At 35.9% G+C, this 19,084-nt stretch overlaps 1 protein-coding gene across 6 annotated transcripts in view; it reads right to left on the bottom strand.

Moving 5' to 3' along the window:
* Positions 1 to 4,278: 4,278 nt before the first annotated feature.
* Positions 4,279 to 19,084, bottom strand: part of LOC135200067 (BRCA2-interacting transcriptional repressor EMSY-like) — a 40,197-nt gene continuing 25,391 nt past the window's right edge. For 3 of the 6 annotated variants that reach the window (XM_064228338.1, XM_064228335.1, XM_064228334.1), the window contains 9 exons: positions 18,748 to 18,808; positions 17,886 to 18,134; positions 16,538 to 16,782; positions 16,099 to 16,348; positions 15,413 to 15,700; positions 12,296 to 12,408; positions 11,893 to 12,025; positions 7,815 to 7,847; positions 4,279 to 5,022 (listed from right to left, as the gene is read on the bottom strand). In XM_064228338.1, the coding sequence (XP_064084408.1) occupies positions 4,979 to 5,022; positions 7,815 to 7,847; positions 11,893 to 12,025; positions 12,296 to 12,408; positions 15,413 to 15,700; positions 16,099 to 16,348; positions 16,538 to 16,782; positions 17,886 to 18,134; positions 18,748 to 18,808 (1,416 nt within the window). In that variant the 3' untranslated portion in view covers positions 4,279 to 4,978. The remainder of the gene's footprint in view (positions 5,023 to 7,814; positions 7,848 to 11,892; positions 12,026 to 12,295; positions 12,409 to 15,412; positions 15,701 to 16,098; positions 16,349 to 16,537; positions 16,783 to 17,885; positions 18,135 to 18,747; positions 18,809 to 19,084) is intronic. The other 3 variants (XM_064228336.1, XM_064228339.1, XM_064228337.1) reach the window with 3 other exon arrangements.

The raw sequence follows: 19,084 nt of genomic DNA, 5'->3' as shown, positions 1-19,084 counted from the left end.
ATATCAGTTTCATGATTAAATGCACCTTTTGTGATAAAAATATTAAAACATGATGTATAAGCATTTTTAGTGGGTATTCCTCAAGTTTGAACTAACAAAATAGGCAGTTTTTAAGTGTTATTATAGGGATTCTAAGTACAGGCAGTCCCCGGGTTATGATGGGGGTTCCGTTCTTGAGATGCGTTGTAACCTGAAAATCGTCGTAAGCCGGAACATCGTCAAAAATCCTAATATAACCTTACTTTTAATGCTTTGGGTGCATTGAAAACTATGTAAACTGGATTCTTATTGGATTTTTCATTAAAAAACCTTCAAATATTTTGCATTTTAGGTGTCATATTTCTTCTGCCAGATCAGCATTTGTAGCCGCCGTAACCCTGGAAATAATTTCTGATGAATATAATTGAAAAGCGCCTCAACCTCGGAACGCCATAAGCCGAACCCTTTGTAACCCGGGGACTGCCTGTATTCGTGGATTCCAGCTATTCACAGAGGGCGTCTGGTATGCATCCCCTGCAAATACGGGAGGTCCACTGTAAACATATAAAACCAAAGAAAGCAAAAAAAATTTGAAATACACTCATTCATGAGTCTGGTACAGCAAATCTTCCAATGAAGGCTCAGGCACAAAAGGCGAAGACAACGTCACGACGACAGACACACTGACTGAAGTATCAGATGTTAAGAGCACAACTGAAGATGGAGGCACGTTTAAAACTGTAGACACAAAGGTAGTTTAAAAGCATGGGTGCAGGCGATGTCATGGCAGCAAGGAAGATAACATGTCATTTTACATAAATACTGCAACAGCAATCAGAGCTGAAAATGAAACCACTGATAAGAGAAAATCTGGAGCCATGGGCATAGCTGAAAATTAAGGTGGCAGCAAGTAGGCAACATTGAAAGAACCATTGGGGTAGGCAAAGCTGCAATTAAGTCATCCACATACAATCCAATAACAGTTGTAAACTGATGCTGAAACACCACATTTGCCTTCATTAAGTGGTCCACTAACAAATTCCCAATAATTTGCTAAAAAGGTAACAGAAAAGTGGTGAAAGGCATAAGTGCAGACAAAACTGAAAGTTGATAAGACAAAACAGCAACAGAGGATACTGGAGTATTGACTGCATAAGCAAAGTATGGCTTGGCAATGTGAAATCCAAGGTTTTAGGGGCTTGAAGGCATCTCTAATAGTTGAATTGAATTGAATATAGAATTTAGGCCAAAAGCCAAGCACTGGGACCTATGAAGTCATTCAGCACTGAAACGGAAATTGAAAGTAAAAGGTCTGAAAGGTGTAACAGGAGGAAAACCTTAAAGCAGTTGCACTATGAATCAATTGTTAGGAGAGGGTGGAAGTAAGAGAATATGAAAAGGAGGAAGAGTAAAAAGAATGAAAGTGGTTGCAGCTAGGGGGCGGAAAACAACCTACAAAGAACCTTAAGTAATGCCCACAGTGCACCACATGAGGTTTACTGATGGTACTAACCCCACTACGGGGGTCTCTAATAGTGCTAGGACCAGTTATCTCCTACACACACACACACACACAAAATCTGCTGTGACAAACACAAACCTACACTGTCACGAAAAGACAAAGTAGCTGCAAGTACTGCTACTGTCCATCAAGCATGCTGCACATAGTTAATACAGAGATACCAAAAATTCCCACAGCTAACAAGCAAAAGAAAGCAATGAATTAACTGTAATCCACCAGATGAATTAAAGATCACAAACAATTACTCAGTATTAACACAATAAAAAAAATACCCATGAGCTATTGTATGAAAATAAAATTGCTGAATGATTCGCTGAAGAAAATATGCTAACAGTACTGTAACTCGTTGCCAATATTCACTAAAAAAACACTTAGGTATACCAAAATAACAATTTACCAAAAAATTGTTTTGTGGTACATACTACTGAAAACTACCTGAATGATCACCCATACACAGCCCCAATAATCAAAACCAAACAATCTCTCAAATAAAAAAAAATTTGTAGAAATTATTTACCTAATGAAAAAAAACAAAGCGAAGAACAATACTCACAGTAAAATACAGAGGTGGCTACCACTGGCTTGGAAGGTAAGCACTATACATCAACTCTAGAAATTCACAAAACATGATCATTAATCATGAATAAATACTAAGTTAATGAAGGAAATCATGAAAAAGAATGGTACAGTAGAACTGCGTTGAAGCAAGGCTATTTATGAATAACAGGTTCATAACAAAAAAACAAGTAAAAGCAGGTTACAAAGAAATTGTTAAATTGTGGTAAACTTGGTATTAGCTGCAGCCAAGACAGAAAACATACTAGTACGTGGTAGTAATCTGGATAAATAGTACAAAACATTACTTTTTTCTAAAACCCATTAGGCAGAAATAGCCACATTCACTGTAAATATTTCCCAAACATAACTTGAATGATTGTGAAAGCTTGGGGGCCTTACTGCATGTGCCAAAACCATACTCCAGCACCCTAGCTTAAGGTGTCCATTCTTAGTTTTGCACCAACCTAAGTCAGGAACTGTATGAATTGAATTGAATATAGAATTTAGGCCAAAGGCCAAGAACTTGGACTTGAAAAGTCATTCAGCGCTGATATGGAAATAGACAGTAAGATGGTTTGAAAGGTGTAACAAGAGGAAAACCTCATAGCTGCACTATGAATCAATGTTAGGAGAGGTGGAAAGTAAGAAAGAAGAAAGAGAATATGAAGGGAAGTAGTGTAAAAGGAATGAAAGGAGTTGTAGCTATGGACTGAAGGGCACGCTGCAAAGAACCATAACACCTGCAGTACACTGATGGCGCTAACCCTCTACAGGAGAAAAGAACTGTATGAGAATGAAGAATGGCACCACAGCTTCATGATTTATAATTGATTTGTTGAAGAAATATACTTTTATGTACAAAAGTTTATTTGTACATGCAAACACAATCATAACATCATCAACTGCATTTTAAGAGGTAAGACTATGACGAAATGTCAAGGAGAACGTTTATAGTATAATGGAAGAATTCTATGCAATTTGAAAAGTATGTATACAGAGCAACAGTTGCAAGAGGAACTTCCTGAAAGCAACCTGAAAGACATGACACTCACAAACACAAGGATTTGCAGCTATTCCTGGAAAAACACAAACCTCCATACAATAGGGATGAAGATCATGACAAAGAACATGGGTTGATCACATTCTTCTCAATCAGTAAAGCTTGACAAAATCTAGCAGAGATTTATCTCAAAAGCCAAGGCATCAGAATGTCTAGTTTTGTGGTGGAAGTTTTACCATTTACTGTATATCACAAGGATACAGTGCAACTAGTCATCATCTTCATTGTCATATAGATTAAGCATCGTCAACATGCAGTACTAAGACTGTACCGTAACTTGACACAATTTTTGTCTTGTTTGCAGCAAAAAGGTTTGTGCTTTAATTGGACTCCCCAGCTGGTGCTAGAGAAATTCCCTTACATTGAGACCAAAGGTTTGTTCTGTGTATGAACGTGTGTTTGTTCTATACTATAAGCAATGCTACTTTGTTTTCTTCTGTAGCTTCCATGAATTTAACCTCGTAGGTCTCAGCACTTTGCCTTTGACCCAAACTCTATATTCCTCCTCCTCCACTACTTGATGTATATAAAGGCTAGCCAAGGGCAGGGCAGACAAGGATGTTGGGCTAGCATTGGGTATGTTAGAATATCTAATACATTTTCACTAGGCAAATGTACAAGTTAGATGTATAGAATAGACTATTCAGTATATTTTAGATAATTGTATGTGCGTCATCTTCAATATGTGACAAGTCTTCAGTTAAGTAACCCTGTTGCATAAGTAACTGACTGCCTCTGAGAAGTTTATCAACAAAACTGGTTATCAAACACCCAAGTAAATGGGTATAAATTGTACAGCCTTAGTCAATTACATTACAATATGACAATGGTTGGTGGCTAAGACTTTCCCAGTTCCTTTCTAGAAAAGGTTTTGGTATGGATACCATTCCTTCATCAGGAATTTTACCTAATCATGTCAGTATCTCAAATTCCTTGAGCAACAAAATTGTATCGCAAATTTCCAAGAGACGATTTCAACTTTTCCCATGCAATAAAACCTCCCTTTTCTATAACTTTCTAAAGCACCGTCATGCTAAATGCTACATAACATTTGCTACTACAGATATTCCCAATTCTATTACAATGTATCAATGGGACTTTAATTCTGTTTTATTACAAAGTATGGATGGGGCAAATTCGTAAATAAATTCAACAGGTGTAATAGAAGGATCTTATAATTTATTAACTTATATGTCAGTCGAAAATTACCATTCAAATTTTATTTACATTTCTAACAAGTTTACAAATCAAAGATTAAATACAATATGGAATAGATAAAATTTGGCATGACATCTTCCCATTGCACTTTACATTTGCATATATAAAATGGCCAAACACTTACAGAACCTACCAAAATAAATAAAAAAAAATCGACAAAACACTATCAAATATCTTTAGTTGAATAAAATATCTCTATATTGACCAATCTAGATTTAAGGTTTGTACAAATATGTTAACAGTACAGGTGCATTAAACGTAATACTACAAGACAATAATACAAGAGTTTCTCTCATTTCAGGACAGAGATACAGTACTCTCATTTTTACAAACTGCTTCAAACATAGACATGTGAAAATTATGTAAAATAACACAGTTACTACCAAGTTCAAATTACAATTATGTACATGAGGCATAATTTGTCTAACATCTGTTAATTTATATTTTGTCAGCATATCAAATTACACTTTGCTAAGTAAGGAAAGAGACAACAAGCTTGGTGGACGTTTCAAAAAGTAAATTCCTCTATGAGTATAAAGTTTTGGACGATATAAAAATATAACAAAAACAACAAATTATACTTCATCAATCTGGAGTCCTGAATTCATTACTCTAAAAAATTATATACCGAAAAGCATGCACTATTCCGGAGATTCTCTTTCTTCGCCTTCAATATCCTCAGATGCTGAAAGGTAAATTACAAGCAAGTTACTACCCCATGTTCTAAGGTTATTTACTAAGTTCAGTAGATTAGTTAAAACTAACATATACTTAATTTAACTTATAACTGAAGGGGGCCATGCTTTCCCAGTGATAATTAACAAAATAATTTCAGTGACTTTAATAATCATATACAACTATGACAAGAACTAAAACTCTGATGATTAAGAAACAGGAGACAAGATAAAACAGGGTCATCTGATTTAAGGCACGAAATATATAAAAAATCAATGCAAAGAACCTAAACAAATAACTGGGTATCAAGCAGGAATCAATGAAGCTTCTTCAGCTTAAGTAACCATAAAACCTCTTTCACATTACTTTAGAACTTATTGAATATTTTAAATTGTAAGACTCCTCAAAACAAAGATCAACTTTTTAAGACTTAAAATAGAAAACAAAGCTGTATTGCCATAAAAATAATCTCTTCATTCAGCTAATCAATAACTGCAAATTTGCACATTAACAGTTTAAAGAAAGTTTTTGCTAACTTTATGCAATACAAGAATGCATAAAACACTAGAGCTAATTAACTCTGAAATCTGGGCTTTACTACATACTTTATTGGGGTAATCTAAAAAGACTGTAGTTTTAGTTATAAAAATTTAATAAAAACTGTAATGGGCATAATTAAATCAAAAGAAAAGGAAACACCAGAATTTCCAAAATATTCTGCAGAGAGAGAGAGAGAGAGAGAGAGAGAGAGAGAGAGAGAGAGAGAGAGAGAGAGAGAGAGAGAGAGAGAGAGATAGAGAGAGAGAGAGTTAGAGGGAGAGAGAGAGAGAGAGAGAGAGAGAGAGAGAGTTAACACAATCTGCAGTCTTTTTCTGGGATGAAAGACAAAACTGTGTGTCAAAAGACACTTATTTGTGAATTTAGCTTGATCAATAATATTTCAATGCATTTTCAACTTTATATATTTACTTCATACACTACAAACTAAAAAAATCTGATGGTACTTTTCATATTATCACATCTCTCTATGAACTTGGAATTAGTAAAATTACATGGAACAACAGCTGCATGCATCTACAGACAACAAAGACTATTTTCACAAGGAAAGAATGGCCTAGTCTCATGAAGATGAAGTATCCTAAAGTTCCTCTAGAATATAATTACACAGCTTACATTAACCTGTAAATTATTTCTGCACAACGAAAATGTTTAATAAAGTCCTTTTCCAATGATTAATTGGAGATATATTGTCTGCCACTTACTGCATTTAAAAAATATAGAAAAACAGGAAAAATATATGATTTTTTTTATTCTGGTCAGATGATAATCCTCTTTGAACAGCCCTTGTACAGGAGATAACACCATTCCCAGGACTCAAAATGCTACCAAACATCAAAATATTCATGGATAATTCCATTAAGTTTCCATGGATAACTGCATTTCACATCAGATTCTCAAAAGATCTCAAAAGGACTGACAAGGTACATCATGAAAAAGCATTAATTAATGAAAGAAAACATTCCCTTAAAAGTACAGTAATTCTGGATATTATACATGCAATCATTCTGAACTGGGAGACTTACACGGAATCACATTTCCCATTACACAATTGCAATTACGGCAACATGACAATACCTACTAGAGCAATATGCCAATCATTATATGCGGAGATTGAGCATAAGTACTTTAAAGATCAATTCTGGTCCTATAAACTGAACCTATTGATTATTTACTTAGTTCAACAACTATACTTTAATCATCTCTGTGTCAGACCAGTACCACGATAAAACTGAAGTTGGAGAGCTAGGTGGGAAGACACTAAAGGGGATAGATAAAAAGTAAAAAGTAAAAATCAAAAAGCAATACAACATTCTCAGCAAAGCACACTACAAGAAGCCCCTTACAGAGTACGTACTCTGTACGTGAAGTCAAGAAAATTTTATCCATCAACATCAAAACTACAAAATTTCCAACAAAATTTGTCATTTCGAAGTCTGGTAGCAGCACTGGGATGATGTCTTTTGGTGGTTTGGGGATGGTTTAAACCCATTTTCAACAAAAATAAGGACAGTTCAAAGATATATCACTAAACTACCTCAATATAAAGAATAAAAAAATTGTCTGCATATTTTTCCAAAAAACTGTTGGCATATTTTTCCTTTTTTCCATACTGTTTATATGTAATAACAGGCATAAAAACCAATAACATATCTTCTTTTAATTTCCAAAAGAACTGAAATTGTTTTTAACCAAAGTTCTGGACTACCCCCACAGACCAATCTCAAAAGATTAATGATATGAAATCCTAAAGACTTGAGGCATCAAGTGCTTATCACAAATAATTTAATAAAAAAAAAAAAAATTGAAAAGTTTTAATGACCATGCATTTAATAACTAAGAGAAGTTTGGTACTACGTTTACAATCTATTATCTAATTTACTAAAGGCAAACTGCCTCATTTTTTAATGTGAATATAGTACAAAAATCTGTCGCAATAAGTGGGACTTAGCTTAAAAGCAAATAGAAAAATGTTAAAACCTTCTCTCACTCAGGTCCAAAAGTAAAACCCACAGAACAAGTGTCATACAGATAGCATCAAAAATTGATCTTACCTATCAACTCCAGTCAATTTAACCTATCTTAGCCGAGTATGAAAAATAAGATTACCAGATGTTACAAATCCCACTACACACCAGAACCAGAGCATTTTAACAAAATATATCCCCACACCTCATAAAAGTACATTTTGTTAATTATCAAATAGTAAATTTTTAGGCACATTATACAGCAAAATATTCCTACCTGAGTTGCTGTTGCTGTCAGATGAGCTCTCCGCTGAGGAAGAAAAATTGAAACTCAATTTTTGCGTTTTTCTATTTCATTCCATATTCCACTAAACACAATGAACATTGGCACAGTGTATTATGCTTACGAGTATTTTATTGGGAGCATTTTATTCTAAAGGCAAAACAAAAACCTATCCATTTCTCTTAAAACACCAATATGAGTTTTGCAAAAAAGAAAATATTACACAATCTTCCAAACGACATGTTCATCAAAGTACAAATTTCCAACAACAATCTTTGCAGTATGAATGCTGAATATGAAACAAACAATGTCGAACAAAATTAATTATAGTACTATCATCCAAGAAATACCCATACCTTTCAGAATGAATGACTACACTAACAAAAGCTTAGGAATAAAATTCCAGTGGTGAAACAACCATTCACAGTGAAAAGTATGCCAATTTAATAAGGCAGTGCTTTCATTTTTATTTACTTATGAAAGTTCCAAACTTCCAAATTTATTTCTAGGACACTCTTCAGCTACTGTTTGCTTCAATGCTTAATATGATAAATTTATCAACAGACTCGTGTTATGGCTTTAAAATATACCGGAATGATTCTTGAACAACATGAACCCGTAGATTTTGTACAGGATTTACAACTTTTCTCTAAGTTTTGTATTTGAGAACCAAGTATACATTAGAAATATCAGTTATATTACAAAGTTAAGTAGAACATATAAATTATTCAATTGTAATGAGGCACATTCTATACTTTTTTGTACTTCAAAAATTTGAGCAGAACTAAGAAATCCTTATAGTATAATACAAAACCACCCACCAGCCTTATAAATTTTACAATGCAAACAAAGTTAATGACACTTCAAAGCTACATCTTAGTAACATTCTGAGGTCATCTTTGGAAACTGAACCCAAAATTGCTAAAAACAACTGAAAACAGGTAAAATTAGTAAAAAACATTTTGACCAATGTAAATAGTTCTTGAGGAATTTGAGATTAATATCATTAAAACTGATTTGCCAAAGATCTATAACAAATTCACTTAAACTAGCAGTGAATGTTTGTAAGCCTCAACATGAATCATGCAACCTATGTAGTACCTGTTCAATAGGATGTAATTATGTAAACATTAGGTATCTCATACGAGTATACTTTTTTGACATACATATAAAATTTAACTAATAATCTTAACTGCCTTTATGCTAAACACCACTGTCTTTTTATTAACAAATTATCCATGGGATACTGGGAACTCCACTTGGGAAGAGAGTGATTTAAAGCTATAATGGGAAACTGGGAACTGTGCTGAAGTCTGTCACCAGTCTACTGATCAGTTTGAGAATAAATTATTGTTTTATCATCTTTGCTTCTCCGTAGAATACTTAGGTGAAAAAGAAAGACAACTTTGAAGTGCATATGACAAATGAGTGGAGAGAACTCACACCACATAAAAACCCATACAATAATTCCACTGATAACTCAGTCAAAATGGAATTAGTAAGTATGAGTTCTCTTTGAAATATAGGTACATAAAAGCACTTTTATGGTCTATTAGAACCTGAAAAGCAACAAAGGAAAAATATAAGGGTAAGGACAAAACATGAGAGAATAAGCTGGTGAAAGGTTATTTAATGATAAGAATGAGCTGGTAAAGTGATTTTATGACAATGATGAGGCAATGACAGCAGTGAGCATAAGAACAAAACCATACATGCACAGAAGGAACATATTTATGAAGTCAAAGAAGAGCAGATACAGGCAATGTTAAAAATAAATAACACCTACAAGCTCTAATACTTCAAACTTGTTGTCTGCTTGCAGAAAATCTGGAAAGAATTAGGGAGTAAGGAGAAGGCAGAGAAAGAGAAACCTTCAAGGGAAGACATAAAAGACATGGATGTAGTACATACTTGAATCTCTAATAAATAAGAGACCTTATGTTATAACTATCCTTGTTCCTATCCAACCAATTAGTCAAATTTGTTCTAAATTTGTGATACTTTCACCATATTTCACACCAAAATTAATGATCTTCAAAAGTACGGTGAAGACATAATAATAAAGTTCTCACTCTGGGGGGTTAGAAAACAGAAGAATTAGAGTAACTGAGAACAGCATAGTACATGAGATTCATCCTAACAATGCACACTGTAATCAGTTGTTTTAAGACTTAATTTGCTCATACCTTACATGAAACAACTTTCTCAACTTGGTACTCAATGCAAACCAGGTCTACTGTAGCCTAGGTTTAAATAAAATGACCATTTTTAGTCTTCAATTCAATGTATAGTATTCCATACAATACATACAAGGAAATAATATATGCATTGATCAACAATTGTATTGCACAATATAGCAAACAATGGACAATATTATGTACCTTAGAAGAAAATACACTCATTTTGTCATCAACACAATTAATTGTTTGTCTGATATAAACCTTAAGAAGGCCATGACTATGACTGAAATCAGAATAGAGCCTGTATTATTAAAAAAAAAAGTTATACTATAAAACAAGCATAATGTTAAGACCTCAGGTTTGTTAGTTATGAAAAATACAAATGGTTAAAAATTTGTCACTTTACAATAAAACATACATTAAAAATGGTATGCAACAACATCCAATCTTGACAGAGTAGCTTGCAAACCCTAATCGAGAAGCTTTGTTTTCGAAGCAAGGATAGTGCATTAACAATGGAAGACTCGGATGACAACCGTAGAGGATCTGTGTGCATGCCATAACACTTACTTCACTTAGTTCTTCAACTGGGTCAGATATTTTCAGCTTTTAATGCCCTGTCTGACCTCTGCCTGATTCCTTACACTATTTGTTCTTTGGGATGACAAGGTGCATGAACTAGTTCAAAGATGTTTGAGCTTCTCTTGGTTGTCTCTGAATTCCCTCTACAAATATATTCTGCTACATATGAAGATGAAGATTTCAGTTCCAGTAGAGCTGGGACTACCCCACGAGCTCATCACCACCTTTCTCTGTTTGACCAGCTACTTCAAAAGTTTTATCTGCCTCAGGGCTGCTCTAAGTAGGTTAGGCTCTCTTCTTCTGTTATGGATGATAAAAAGATAACCCTACCTCCTTTATGATTTGTTAGACCAGGTAGGCAGCTGCAAAGATGAGATATGTGCAAGTGTTTTTGCATTGGGGAATGTGGTAATGATGAATGTGATGATAATGATGATGTTGAGGATCCAACCTTCAAAATCTTCTCCGGCCAACTGTCTCCAACAGAACTTAGTTTCCTGCATGCCTGATCTGATAGCTCTTGACCTTTTTTCTAAGGACCTGGTGCACGAGTTGGGCAAGTAGCTCACATCCAATGGCATCAAGGTTGCCAGCATTAACTTGGGTGCTTCACACTTTTTATCCTTATTCCAGTCTGCTTCCTAGCCCATGTCACTTCATGGTCCAGTGAGTACTAGCAATCTACTCCACACCACTTCCAAGCTTCCTATTCCTCCCAGAGGAGTTGTCTATACGTACTTTCTGCATCAGTATTGCTGCCACTCAACCATGCAGTGCTTATCGTCTCGGTCCGAAGGTTGGGTTGCTCCCAGTGTACTCACTCTGTAGAGGTGGCCTGAAAAGACATGGTATACCATCCTCTCTAATATTCTTTTCTTCCAGTCAAGGTTTCCCATAAGGGGGTCTCAAGAATGTCTGGGCCCCTTCCGTTTCTCAAAACAGGTCCTGCACCCCTGTCTCTGACAACTGCCTTTAATTTCTACTCCAAACAATCAAACTTCCAGTTTCCAAAGAGCTTTTAGAGGAACATGTTTTACTTTCCTAATCAATTCTTTTCAACCACCAACACCTACCCTGCACCACTTGAAGGCTGCTGGGCACTGGGGTCATTTCATTTTGAGGATTCATTTAAATTTTTGGATGTTAACAGCCTGTTTAACCAATGTTATAAGAGCACTATTTCTTCTAAAGGTAGTATCTCAGAGGGTGATGATTTCTTAGCAAAAATACCACCTTACTGCAAACTATAGTCAAGATTTATCCTAATACCTGAGCATTATAGAACACTTATCAGATACTGTTCTACTTACTACTGGAAGGATTGTAGAAGAAACCTGTGGCAGGATCAAGCTCTCCAACAGGAGGAAGAGCACTACCATCTATATGACCACCAGGTAGCTGAGAAGATAATCCTGATATTAAGCTTGCCATGGATGCAGCCTCCTGAAAGAATAACACACTAATTTTTATTCAGCTAAAATAAAAAAAAAATAAAAAACTAGCATACAATATGACCTTTAAATGTTCTTTACAGTTCAAAACAGATACAATAAAAATCAGTATAAATCAACATGCAAATATATCAAGAAACTTCCTATATAATAAAAAGTGATCTGCATGGCAAACTTAAAGAGCCCAAGAACCATTTTCAATCAATTCAGAGCATTCACTTTTACATATAAAGGATTTAGCAAATTAAAACATTCAACTTACACCACCCTGTTCAACAATATCACCAGGAGAGTCCAGGAGTTCAATTCCAGCCTGACGAAGCAAATTCCTCGCAGATTCTTTGTCACCTCTTCCCAATATTTCAACTGCCTCTTCTGCAAAATAAGAAATATTTTGATAATAAAACAAGTTTCTTTACAATCCTACTAATAAACATCCTTACTCCATATGAAACTGATACAATCACACCAACTTGATAATCTTGATAGAAGAAAGGTTCTACATATTTCCCCCCAATTTAGTATTTATTAATGGCAACCTGTAAACACCATTTGACCACTATCATCTATGAAGCACACTAAGATATGATAAGCCATCAAAAAACAGGAAAATATGTAAACTGTGATATTTTAGCTATCCAATTATAGATTTTAACAACTACTTGTACCTAAACATTTTAAACTTTCTTCTCTCTGATTAATCAGACTTCTCATAGAATGCCATATCTCTGCCAAGTACTGTCATATGATTAATAAAAAAAAATTGACATTATGATGTCTGGTTGCAATGGATTCGCAGAAAAATGGACTAAATTTGGAATAAATCTACAGTGGTTTGGTCCATTACCCAGGAACCATACTGAACTGTTAAGCAATAAGAATCCTATCTAAGAATTACAATAGGCAAGTATTATTTTTTCCATGTTACCAAGGCAGCCTGTTAACGATACATTGTATTTTTCCAAGCATCAGATAAATGTGTGCCATTAAAATTATTTTTCATTATACTTAGGATAAAATGTATGGTGCATGATGGAGCAAGCTTTGTCATGAAATAGAGAATGACATCTGAATCAAGAACCGAACCTTTGCCTGTGGCTTTGTCAAAGGCCACTTCAGATTCTCTGAAGTTGAATGGCAAATTGTGTGGATAGCCTATTAGATCCACAAGGTCCAGATGTCACTTATGCTGTGGCAAAGAATAACTTTTTAAAGTAATTTGTACTTTTCCTAACATACAAACCCTGTCTTTACATGTGGGATTTACTTGGTATGCATTCACTCTACCTTTTGGCCCAGGAAGCAGAATGGGGGTGGCTAGAGGTGGGCCATTTATGTAAAGACCTCAGGTTTGTATGTTAGGAAAAATACAAATTACTTTAAAAATTTGTCATTTGTTCCTATATGTATACAAAATCCTTGGCCTTAACATATGGGAGAGACGTCTCCTTGGTAGGAGTATTCTGAGCAAATCTCTAAACTGACTGGTAGTTCACTTATTTGGGGCCTCTTTTCTGGTCATGTAATATCAAAGGAAGGAGACCCATGCCACTGATTTGTTGAGCATGTGTGATGTTCAACAGCCAGACTTCTGGGCCTTTGAATAAATGGAAGGTAACATCACTGATTCAAAGACAGGCTTGAATGAACCCATATTGTAGAGGGGCATTAAGCTGAAGATAACCAACAGGCCTGTTCACTGTCAGTCCCTCTCTCCCCTTGTTATAGAGGGTAGGAGTTGCATCTATTAATCCAAAAAGAGCTAGATTATGAACAGGATACTCAATCATCAAGAACACCTGCATGCATGCCCGTCTAGCATGTGAGTTTGCTTAACCGTCCCTTAGATGGGTATGAAAGAGAAGGTAGGGGGCCAGTCCCACCTACAACTCTTGCAGTCGTACACCTTAGACGAGATGCTACCCTCAAGAGCTGGGTGAGCTACATGAATGTTGAGCAACCACCACAGAAACCAAGGAAAAGTGTTTAGGAACCTATGGGTAATGTCCTGAAGGTAAACAGGAGGCGAATGTGGTCTCTTGTGACCGCATTCCCGTCCTTAGTACCTGTCTGACAGGTTCTTCTTGAATGCTAGGGGCAGACCAATGCCCCTGACCTTATGAAACCTCACCCGAAACGTATCACTGTCCACCATGTCAGCTGTGCAGTACATCCATTAGATCATACAAAGTCAAAAGAAATGGAAGTCCTAGACACCACTTCTTGGCTGAGTTGAAACCAAAAACAAATTGTTGGCACTAGTTTGGAGGTGAAGTCCTAAGTGTTAATGCAAAAGGGAACTGGAGTCATTTGAGAATTTGCTGATATTTGAAATTTCACTACAACCATGTTCAAGCAAACCAAATGGGGGAGATGCAGAAACTCAAAGGTACTTAAGACTTGAGTATGCTGTCCTACTGCCCAAGCCACTGGATCTGGTTGACAAAAACTCTGCAGTGGTAGTCTGGCAAACAGATCCAATGAGGGCATCCTCTACTCTTGTCACATTGCCATACAGACATCCAACATGAAGGTAACTGCATTCAGAGGGAATCAGCTTCTCTAAAGACAACTGGTGACCTATCAATGCCTACCAAGATTTAGCTAGGTCAAAGACATCAAGAAACTCCGGGATGGTCTCCTGAAGGTGATGAACTGACACGTTCTAGTCCACACACACTAAACACGTTGTTCTGGGATAATGTTGCACCATATACAAAGCATGGCAAATGCATGTCCTTGTTTATGGACAGCATAAATGAATGTCAGGACTTACCACCATACCTAACCATATACAATGAGGCATGATTAGATTATATTCCTCAAAAGCCAGCAAAAGTAAAGGGAAGCACACAACATATACACAACTACTAAACAATAAACAAAATACATCTGTAATGAACCAAGTCAATATCTTCAGTGGGTAAACTAACAAATGGTCATAAAGATTTAGCAAGGACAAAACAACACTCTAAACAGCTCATCGTCAACCAGACAAAATGATAATTTCAGCAAGAACTATATACTGAATGGAATAAATCACACACACATTGTCTGAAAACCATACACCAAAGGCAGTCAACAACTGAAAGGAAAAAGGCACTAAAGTAATGCACTCACTACAGCCATGGCATCTAAAGTGATAAATCATAGATGTGGAGTATGACTCAGGACTGCACAATAGAGCACTTCTTTTGAAATCAATCAAGCTGGTGTTGTAACAGATACATGGATAAAGGCTGTTTATAATCAATGGTTTTGTGATGACGAATGAAAATGCGCAGAGCTGTACTGAAGTAGATCACTGTTAACTTATAGAACTTAAAAAATCATTTCTGCCAAACTGGTCAAATATTTCTGTTCTAATGAATTGCCTTACCCAACATCTGCATCTGGCCCTCAGGCAAGCTCTGACCAGGAGAATCCCCAGACTCTAATCCAAGGTTAAGCCACTCCCCTTCACCTTCACCACTCTCTCCTCCTGGCCCCCGACTACCTGAAGTGTTGTTTTTTTCAATGCTACTACCTCCTGCTGACGTAGTAGATGTATTCATTGCAGAACCAGCCAGCGTCCTGGTAGACAAGGCTGTGGTAGAGGTTGTACTTGCAGAGCCAGATGCATTGGTGGAAGTGGAGTTAGTATTAGTAGCTGAAGATGATCCACTGGCTGAAGAAAAAGAAAAGGCACATAAGGGTAAGAATAAAATGGCAAAGTTTTTAAAGTTTCAGTGACACTTAAAATTCAACCTCCTGGATCAGAGAGAGAGAGAGAGAGAGAGAGAGAGAGAGAGAGAGAGAGAGAGAGAGAGAGAGAGAGAGAGAGAGAGAGAGAGAGAGAGATACATAATTAAACCCTAGACTTTACTATTTTAGCAAAATCACATTTTATTTACAGCAAGATACTGACTACTGAATGGGTGTCTGGTGTGATGGGGAGGCTGATTGAGTGTTAGTACATTCTTATTAGATTCTTCACACCATTGAAGTAACAACTAAGAAGAGGAAGAAAAAGAAGAAAAGGAACTCATAGGGGTATCCCCTCAGCGTATTCTAGTGCATCATTACCAGTGGCAGCAGCATCCAGTATACCTGTAGCCTGTAGGATGTCGGCCAAAGAATTTGGGTTACTGACAGCGTTTCCTTCAGCACCACTCATGTCAACCACAATAACATTCCCCTGAGAAGTTGGTGGACCTGAAGTAACAACATTTGAAGAACTGACAGTTCCCCTGGGAGCAGGTGGAGGCTTCTGAAGCACAGCTGTGCTGGCATTGCCACCAAGGGTTTTCCCAATTGTGATCTTCGTGGGAACATCCTGAAAAGAAGAAGTTTTCTTTAAAAATTGGTAACCCTTTTTCCGAGGCTTTGTCAGCTGTATCATTTTATCAGAAATAAGAAAAGCCATAGAGTACAAAATTATTGTAAACTAGTTCATTCTATTTCTAATAATTCAGTACGTTTAATAGCCAGCAAGATATACTATAGAGGTTATATGAATAGTTACCCGTATTCCTTGAATACCAACTGGTCTTGTACCATGTGGGGCACCTTTATGCACAACAATGACGTTAGACTTTGCACTGCCTAATACAGGTCGCAAACCCGCTGGGCCCTGAGGAGTAACTCTCACTGTCTGAAGAGGTTTTGGACCAACAGAAACTACTGTTGCTGGAGATGCAGCTCGAACGCCACCAACTGACGTTTTTGGGGCATTGATGGTGTTCACAGTCACAACTCTAGGTCCAGTACCTACAATGAAGGTTATAATGGAAAATCAAAATGGATCAATGTACAGTATTAAATTAACTTACTTAACTGTAATTAGCAAGAATATTTGATGCTTTGGAATAGTACTGTACTGTAGCATATATATACAGCTGTACTGAGAGGAAAAATTCCCACTCATTATTTATATACTTTTAAAAGATCAGCGGAATAATGTAAACACTACTATGGTCTTGATTTCTTAAATGCTACATTTCAGAACTTTAAATGACCAATGTTTCTGTACATGCCTATACAGATCTTGAAAGAAAAAAAAAACCAAACTAGGACACTAGGTTTTGGATAGTTTATCAGGGTTTTACAACATGAGATCTGGTTAATCAGAAACTGCATACATATGCAAGGAAGTCTTGCTCCAAGACCCTTATTACAAGATGCAAAGATAGAAAATCACAAATATCAGGATCAAAATTCAAAAGAAATAAAAAATGATCTAGCAAAGTTTAACAACTTTGTACACTGAACAAATGTGTTGATGTACAAATTACTGTATAAAATAGATAAAAGTGTGCAACATAGTCTTTAAAGTAACCAAGGCATTCACAGTTTTTGCCAAGTAATACATTCAGACTGATGACATGACATTTTAAAAAGTATATTCAGACTCCCACTGGGCTTCACAAATCCATAACCCTGCAAAGGTTTAACAAGCAGGTTTGTGAGCACCAAAGTATTGAGGCCTATCAATACTTTCTACTTTTCCTCTCTACTTTCTCCTCTTGCTGTAACTGAGTTTGATTTCTACACCTATTCAAGCATCAGTCACTCGAATATATAAAAATTTTTTTTAATTTCTTTAATACACAAGTATACCTCATTCACTATTCAATTAACTTCTTAAATACACACTTATAAAAGTTCATTCTCTAATAACTTAAAATACATATGTATACAACCTCATTTTCTAATGACTATGTCTCCTGAACACTAAACATTTTCCAATGCTATGAGTCTAATCTTAAGCTTCTTAACCTTGAAAAAGGGTAATCGTAACTAGGGAAAATAAAAGGAAAAGAATAATGGCAAAAGACTACATTAATAAAAACATATCTTGCCAGAAAACATACCCTGTCCAGCAGCTACTGTGCGTGTGACGACAGTAATAGTTCCTGAATTAGTTGTAACTACATAGAGAGGCCCTCCAGTTCCTTGAGGAGAGTTTGGAGGAAGAAGAGGTGGTCGTCCCATCAACCTATTAGGTGTATTTGAACTTAGGCCTCCTGAGCTGCTATTTCCGCCAGTATTAGAGAGGTTACTTGGCCCACCAAGACCACCTCCGCTACCACCTACTGTATGGGTTATGATCTTGGCTCCTGCTGTAATTCATGAATCAAAATAAGAACAAGATTAAGAAAAAATTTACTACCTCTTCTTCACAATTAATTCACCCATGTGAGTAATCTCTGGTAAATGAGTTTGGCAATTGTTGAAGTCCACTCTACCACAATGAATTAGAATCCTTACACTCTTCTGTTCTTACTTCCTACTGCATTTTCTCTCTTATTCTCAATCTTCTCAGTACTACATTAAGTAATCTGTTTGTTTATCCATTAAATGTTCCTAACAATAAATGCATACCTCCCTTAATATCTTCAAACTGGCATACAGCTTCAAATATAACTTCATTGCACTAGAACTTGCTTGGGAAGTGATACATCAATTCCAAAATAAAGAGGCAATTATATTTGGCAACAAGAAATTTTTAGGTCGAGTTTCGACGTAAAATATTTTCAAACCTCTTTGAATTATTAAACAAGGAAAACACACACGTCACGTACATAAAAGAAAGTAAACTATTATATGCACTACTAATTATAAAAAAATTACAGTCTCCTAAGGATAAAGAACTTCAACAAACTAATGTGCTTCCATGTCTCCAATAAATATCCTAAACCAAAAGAAATTGTTAACCAAAATTATATAACTTACTTGTTTCTTGGCGTATCTGGATAGCAGCTTTACCTGGAGCGACAGGAGTGCCTGGCCGTACCTATAACATGCAATCAAAAGTATTAATAAAAAGGGGGTTTGTCTTTCTTACAATTTTACCGTAACTCACTTAAAGAAAAGTTATGAAAAAACCAAATATGTACTGCCAGGTAAAGCCCACAAACCAAAACTCACTGCCTTGCCTTATTACAGGACAAAGAACACCATGTAAATCCCAACCAAGTTTTTCAAGGCTTTGAACTAACACAAAATTGGCAGATGTTCAGACATGTTCCTGGTTATGTAATACATCATGAGGACAAAAGCTCAAAAATAC

This window comes from Macrobrachium nipponense, chromosome 26, assembly GCF_015104395.2.
Source record: "Macrobrachium nipponense isolate FS-2020 chromosome 26, ASM1510439v2, whole genome shotgun sequence".
NCBI classification, from domain to species: Eukaryota; Metazoa; Arthropoda; class Malacostraca; order Decapoda; family Palaemonidae; genus Macrobrachium; species Macrobrachium nipponense.
Note: the sequence above shows the minus strand (reverse complement) of the source record. Positions and strands in the feature narration are given on the sequence as shown.